The sequence below is a fragment of the Dendrobium catenatum genome, unplaced genomic scaffold, assembly GCF_001605985.2.
Source record: "Dendrobium catenatum unplaced genomic scaffold, ASM160598v2 fragScaff_scaffold_1598, whole genome shotgun sequence".
In the NCBI taxonomy this organism is placed as follows: domain Eukaryota; kingdom Viridiplantae; phylum Streptophyta; class Magnoliopsida; order Asparagales; family Orchidaceae; genus Dendrobium; species Dendrobium catenatum.
This window is the reverse complement of record NW_021320060.1, coordinates 818,004-825,655: the sequence shown is the minus strand read 5'-3', so window position 1 is coordinate 825,655 and position 7,652 is coordinate 818,004. Positions and strand designations below refer to the sequence as shown.

At 34.4% G+C, this 7,652-nt stretch overlaps 1 protein-coding gene across 2 annotated transcripts in view; it reads right to left on the bottom strand.

Annotated features, from left to right (window-relative positions):
• Window positions 1-286: 286 nt before the first annotated feature.
• LOC110094182 (probable trehalase) overlaps window positions 287-7,652 on the bottom strand; it is a 14,240-nt gene continuing 6,874 nt past the window's right edge. Inside the window, exons 6-11 of one of the 2 annotated variants that reach the window (XM_020819345.2) lie at window positions 4,352-4,424; window positions 3,689-3,853; window positions 3,516-3,603; window positions 1,567-1,678; window positions 1,280-1,493; window positions 287-597 (exon numbers count right to left, since the gene is read on the bottom strand). In XM_020819345.2, coding sequence (XP_020675004.2) covers window positions 508-597; window positions 1,280-1,493; window positions 1,567-1,678; window positions 3,516-3,603; window positions 3,689-3,853; window positions 4,352-4,424 — 742 coding nt within the window. In that variant the 3' untranslated portion in view covers window positions 287-507. The remainder of the gene's footprint in view (window positions 598-1,279; window positions 1,494-1,566; window positions 1,679-3,515; window positions 3,604-3,688; window positions 3,854-4,351; window positions 4,425-7,652) is intronic. The other variant, XM_028700835.1, reaches the window with a different exon arrangement.

Below are 7,652 nucleotides of genomic sequence, written 5' to 3'. Positions count from 1 at the left end.
TTTATGTTTTATTGGAAAATAAATTACTCAAATTCTAAAAAAACCATACTAATTAAAATTAAAAAAAAAAAAAAACTTAAATGAGATGCTACACAATGCTTGCACGACATGCACCTTCTTACATGCTTGAAGCATAGTGAAAATTCTGTAACACTATTTAATATACTTTCATGCTTATAATCAAATTTCGCAACTTGATAAGAGGAATTTTATCTCTAATGTCAATGAGGTAGTACTCAAATTCTTAAAGAATTATCCATTAGTAAAAAAAAAAATAGAAGCCACGTAGGAGTATATGGAGATTTTGGCTAAATTTACTAAAATATCATTTCAATAGATTTGAAGTACACAGGACATCTCTTCCTAAATGCAAATTATAAATATAAAAATGAGAAACAAAAGAAGACAAACAAGCTCTGAAGCTGATAATGTGGGAGCAGTGGTTTGGTATCGAACCGGCACAAGTAGCTAATGATACTCCTGGTCTCTGATTCTTATTATGTGATTTCAAGAACGGCATTCAATATCCCTGTCAAAAGGCCAGCCAAATTCTTCTAAGAGAGCCAGCACCACACCATTAGACCAACCAAAGCCAGTCTGCGGCATGAAAAGCAATTGCCAGTATGGATCAGAACAAGTTCCTCAACAACAGATTAATTTAATTATAACAATGCAAGTATATAGGCAGAATTCTACTTAATGCAAGTAGAGAAAAAATCAGGTTCAATGTGACTTCTATTTGAAACTAAGTACTGAAATTGTGAAAGATATTTTGGAGTTGCTGAGAAATTGATGTTTCATCACCACCATTCATTCAAAAGATCAAGTTCAAAGAACATTCGAGTAAGAGAGATGGGAAAAAGAGTAAAATTTCACCTCTTTATATCGAGAGATTATTCTGTGCGGACACCGTACACAGCTTACCATCCATAATAGGCGAATCAGGCGCAGCCACGTCATCCAATACCGAGCAGTACCGAGCTGCAGTACCGAATAAGGGGTGACGTGACGCATTTTCATTAGGATTTGGATGGCATTCGGCGTCCGCACAGAATAATTCGTCCTTTATTTCCTCATAATCTTATCTCTCAGCTATTTTGAGTCAGCTTCATAAATCCTTATAATACTACGTTTGTGCTTATTTATCATTGCATCAGGTGTTAAAAATTATTTTGTATAATATTTTTTCAACAGCTCTATTTGAATTATTTTAGGTCTATATCTTTTTACGTTCTAATCATTGGACGTTAACTTCTTGTCTAAAGTGGTAAGCATTCACCTGAGGTTTATATTCACCGCCACCGCCAACCTTTCCACAACCTTTAACATCATATTTCTCATGCATTGCACCAGTGGTGTTGTACGCAGCATAATTTGTTCTAATCCATCTTACAGCAATATCCTGAGCCAATTCCCAACCAGCTTTTGAACCAGAATTAGATAACCCTTCGATGATGAGATGTTGCAGAGGAGACCAACCATTGGGAAAATCCCTGCTCAACAACATATCAATGGTTTTAAGTTCAATAAGATTGCTTCACATCCAGCTGGTCCAAGATAACTTACCACTGTTGCCCATTGTTTGATAATGATGTAACAATTCCAGCAGGTTGAAGCAAACCAGATTTCTGGAAGCTTTCAAGAATTCTTTCCACCATAATGTTATTTTCACCTAAACCTGAGAAAATTCTTTCATGAATCAAGGACAAGTATTTATACATGAAAAATTTGTAGATCAAGTCAATTTTATTAACGCACCATCACAATAGCATTTCAAAAGATGATTTTTTTTTTTTATTTTTTTTATTTTTGAAGTAATCAAGGAGTAAGGGGCTCGTAATTTTAGCTTCCCTGCATGTACAATATGTAATAGTCAAAGGGTTAACTTTATGAGGGGTTCAAATTTTTTGCACCCGTCATGTACAAATATGTAAAAAAGTTATTCATAAAACTCTATCAAATGGAATGAAAGATGGCCTTAAACACTTAACCGTGCTACGTTTTTACAAAAGATTCTATCAGAATATGAGAAAAAATGAGATAAGCATCCACATCAATTAAGAAAAATATCTGAATTAGCTTAAAATGCTCAAACTTTGTGGTGCTTTCACCACCTAGAAAAAGTAAAGTCCATTGTATAGGAGGACTACTAGGAAGCTCTAGAGAATGGTTCTATTAAGAGACTGTTTGGTTGCATGAAAAAAAAAATAGTGTAAAATAATTGCAGTGTATTTAAAATACTTTGAAATTGTTTGGTTGAGTGTAAAGTAAATGAAGGTTTTTACTTTTTTTTTTGTTTGACTTGAAGTAAAGTGAATGCAATGTAAATTGAATGCAGCGGAGGTGGCTGGTAGTGGCCGGCGGTGATGGGGTGGCTCCCAAGTCTAATTAACCCAATTCATTTTTGAGTTGATGTTGAGCTAAAATGAGGATTCAAAATTAATTTTGCATCGGGCTTGTTGTGTGATAGAAAAGTCCCCCTCAAACTTAAGGGAAAATTCTATAAGATGGTGGTGAGACCTGCAATGTTTTATGGTGCTGAATGTTGGCCATTAAAAGAGAAGCATAATACTAAGTTAAGTGTTGCAGAGATGAGGATGCTTAGGTGGATGAGTGGCATTACCCTTAGAGATTGGATACGAAATGAGCATATACGTGAAAAGATTGGAGAAGCTCCAGTGGAAGATACGACTAGAGAGAGTCGCCTTAGATGGTTTGGTCACATAAGACGACAGCCTCCCGATGACTAGGTTAGGAAAGTAGATGTATTAGATTTGACTTATGTTAAGAAAGGTAGAGGTGGACCTAAAAAGACTTGGTTAGAAAATATTAGAAATGATCTTTCTTTATTAGATGTAAATGAGAATTTGACTTTTAACAATACACAATGGAGAAAAAGGATTCATGTAGCCGACCCACGCAGTGGGACAAAGGCTTGATGTTGTTGTTGTTGTTGTTGTTGTTGTTTGAACACGTTCGAATATAAAGGTTTGAATACAGGTCCAGTTGATTGGAAATATGACTCAAATCATATATAATACTGTATGATCAGATAAAAACTAGAAAACAAGTTCACTTAGCAATATTTTTCAGTTGATTTGAAATCTAACAATTTTGGGTCAATTTGGAACAACTCAGATTTTCAGATTCCGAATGGAGTTGAGTGTGCTCAAAATTTACTCAAGATCATCTTATGCATGTATCTCAGAACATTATCTGGGACAATGCATCCGCCAAAGGACTACACAAAAAAAACAACTAATCGTTGGAACTCCACCAAATCACATATGCTACTGTGCTGAAAATTACAATGTAAAATTCCAAAAACCTTTACCATTTAGCCTTGCAGAATGTACTAATTCAAGATCATTTCAATGCAGCAAAATATTATAGAAACTGCATTGATACAATCTCAATGAACTCCAAAATTGAAAGCATACAAGAAAAATATTTATGTTTTTATGTTATTCATCAAATGAATTCACACCCATGGAGAGCATACGGAAATGTCAAACCTGAGGCATGCTTCCAATTCCACATGGGTATGAAGTTTGATGCAAATATCCTATCATTTTGATTCCTAGCTTCAAATTGATGAACATCCTGAACATTAGAAACATAACAATTACTATCAGTTCTTAATCTAAACACAATGTTCAAATCTAAAATATTTGGTTTAATAAAGCACCTCACAATCTTTGGATCTAATCCAGTAGTCAAGCCACTGGTTCATCTCTGCATTCCAAAAGATCGATCTAATTGCAAATTGCCGTGCTTTTGAAGCCTTGAAGAATTTTTCATGGGTTTTGATATCACCAAGTTGTTGTGCAAAGAATGCTATGTCAAGCTCCACCTGATGAAGAAAGTTGCAGTACATAATCAAATAAATCGATCTGAGGTTGTGCACAATAATTATGTATACATTTTTTATTTTCTCAAGAATATTCGCATGATCTCTTTAGCGAATAGTGTGATATATTAGTGTACCCATTTTTTGAGGAACTTCATTCATTTATTCATTCATTTGAACTTCTGAAATCAGATTATTTCCTTTCCAGAATGTTTTGCAATCATAAACATGTAAAAGACCGAAGGTGTGTATAGAAAACTTTTATGGCCTAAAGATGGGCCTTGGGCAATGGTTAAGCGGCCTCAGTTAACTATAAGTAAAATTTGGGACATTTTGCATTGCCATTTATATAAACAAGCAAGAAAAGTAATTAATGCTTATTCTTAGAAAAGATATCCTAAAGATTTTGGCTGCTAAACCATCAAACAAAATTTAACTATGCCAACAATATTTTAGAAATAAATAGAATAATCAGAAATCTGACAGTTTTTTAGACAATACCTTATATAAATAAGTGTTCAAGTCAACTGGAACAATCGATGTTGTCGATAATGTGGAAAGGTCAAATGAGTTGCTGCAACAAAAGTATATCGGGGTTACAAAAGAATATATGTACCAAGTCATCAATAATATTTGGTATGTACTAATTTGTGCACATGGCAATACGTAGATACATTTATGCACATATTTTTTTAAAGTGAAATCACAAATATTCTTGCTGCAACAATGACTCCTTCAACAGTTTTTTGAGTTAAGAGGAAACGATGAACTAAAAGATTTATATTGTGAAAATGATGCAAAGAAAAGTGTTGGAGCATGATTAAAATCAATGTTATATAAAATCCTTTAGTTGAAAATCAGACACCATAAATATTATATAACCATGATACCTGGGAATTGTTACAAGGACCAATGATGATCGGATGAGATAATTTTAACAACATTAAGGCTGTAAGGGATATAATAAATTGGTTTTTGTATGCACCTTATTCCAGTTTTGCAGAACAGAATTAATATGTAAAAGTTAGACTTAGGAAAGCTTAGAGTTCACTAGGTTGTTAGTTTCAATATTAAAGATGGTTAAGGCTGTTAATATTGTCAAATCCTTCAAACTGAAAACTCATCAGCTGCTCATCCTCCTGATAGCATAGGATAGCATAGGAAAAGAAAAGATAATTTGGGTAAGAAGACCTTGATTCTAATACTCTGAGGCACCGACACTTCATTTTAAGAGGGTATACAGTGTTGAACACGGACACGCGTCCGACACGGCGAGGACACGTGTCGGACACGTCATTAGTGTGTCCCATTTAAAAAAAAAATTAAACCGGACACGCATGTCCGGCTATTGTATAATTAAACAAATAAAAAAAACCCTAATCCCACTATTTAATATTAGCCGGTTCACGCCCGAGTCTTCATCTTCTCCTTAATCCCGTATTCCTATTCGTATTCGTGGTTTTCCCGAGCAATTGAGGCGAGAAGCGGTCGGTTGGAGATCGCACCCTTGGTCTTCCCTTCTGGCAGTAAGCATCAGCCAAGAAGCCATCCTCCTTAGTTTCTAGGCACAGCCGAGGGAAGCTAACGTTAAACCGCAGAAAATTTTTCAGACCTGTAAGTTGATTTCGTTATTTTTTTCTCCATTCGCCATTTCTCTTAATTTATTAATGATTCTGTAGATTTGTGATCAGAAGAACATATTTTTTAAAGTATTTTATTTGTTTTGGATTAAAATTATTCTTACAAAAAAATTTTTTTTATTCAATGCGCTTTAACTGCACTTTTGATGCGCTTTAACTTGGCTTTTACTGCGCTTTTGATGCGCTTTTGATGTGCTTTTACTGTACTTTTACTACGCTTTTGATGCGCTTTAACTTCGCTTTTACTGCGCTTTAACTGTGCTTTAACTGCACTTTTGATGTGCTTTCACTGTGCTTTCATTGTGCTTTTACTGCGCTTTTGATGCGCTTTTGCTGCGCTTTCACTACACATAAATTTTTTGTTCCGAGGGCGCTGCCCCCGGAAACCCATGCAGGGGCGCTGCCCCTTGGCCCCGCGACCTGACTGGGCAGGTTGAACCACGCCAGGGGGCAGCGCCCCCTTGGACCCCTAGCATAATAGCAAATTTTTTATTGTTTTTTGTCATATAGTCATAACACATGATGCAATAATTCTTTAACTATTTTTTAACTTTGTTTGATAAATTTTAATTGTTTTATAATATACCACCCAAATTATTAAACCTTTATTTCTTCTACTACACCAGTGAATTTAAAAGAAAAATGAGCTCTAGTGTTGGTGGGAGTGGTTCAAAAGAGCAATTTGTAGAAACTGATAAGCCATTATGGATTCATGTTACAAAGGAAAATTTTATGAGGGAGAAGGGAATGTGTCATTCAAATGCAATTATTGTGGTGACACCTATAAAGAATCTTATTCTAGGGTCAAAGCATATCTACTTAAGATTTCTAGCCATGGAATTAAAATGTGTTCTAAGATTACTACATCAAAGTTGATTGAATTGAACAGACAAGTTGATGATGCTGAATCTAGGATCAAAATGGCACTTCCTAAAGAGATATCTTTGTCATCTACCCATGATTCATCCCACACTTCTTCCTCATCTGTTAGAATTGATCAATCATTATCATATAGAAGTGAAGGATCTGATTTAAAGAAAAGAAAAGGAGTTGCCAATAGTGCTTTAGAGAAGGCTTTTAACATGCAACAGCGAGAGGAATTAGATGGTGAAATTACAAGAATGTTTTTTTTTCAGCTGGACTCCTTTCAATCTTGCAAGAAATTCTCATTACAAAAATACATTCACTTTTGCATGTAATAACAACCTTGTAAGTTATGTTCCACCTGGCTACAATACATTAAGATCAAATTATTTGAAAGGGAAAGAACACATATTGAAACATTATTTGAATAAAAAAAGGTGTGTGGAAAGAAAAAGGAGTCACTTTGATGTGTGATGGTTGGACTGATCCTCAAAGAAAATCACTTATTAATTTCATGGCCGTTACAGAGAATTGTCCAATGTTTATTAAAGCTGTAAATTATGAAGGAGAATACAAGGATAAATATTTCATTACCAATTTGATTAAAGAGGTGATAGTCATTATTGGGCCTTCAAATATTATGCAGGTTATAATAGATAATGCACCAATGTGTAGAGCTGCAGGATTGTTAGTGGAGAAAACTTATCCTCATATATTCTAGACTCCATGTGTTGTGCACACTTTAAATCTTGCTTTAAAAAATATTTGTGTAATAAAGAAGACAGAGACAAATGAAATCATATATGATGAATGTCATTGGATAACAGTGATTGCAATGATGCTGTTTTGATCAGAAATTTTATTACGAACCACTCAATGAGACTTTCAATATTTAATTATTTCTCACATTTGAGAATGTTAGCTATTGCTGAAACTCGTTTTGCCTCTGTAATAATCATGTTGAGAAGATTCAAACAAATAAAAAATGTTCTTCAATCTATGGTGATTAGTGAGAAGTGGTCTTGCTATCGAGAAGATGATGTTGAGAAGGCAAGGTATGTGAAAGAAAATGTCTTAGATGATTTGTGGTGGGATGATGTATATTACATTTTGGCTTTTATTGATCCGATTTATTATGATATGTTGAGAGAGGCTGACACAGATAAATCATGCCTACATTTGATTTATGAGATGCGGGACTCTATGTTAACAAAAGTGAAAGAAATCATATACAGACATGAAAAAAAGTCACATAATGAAAACTCAAGTTTTTGGAGCATTGTCTATACCATTCTTAA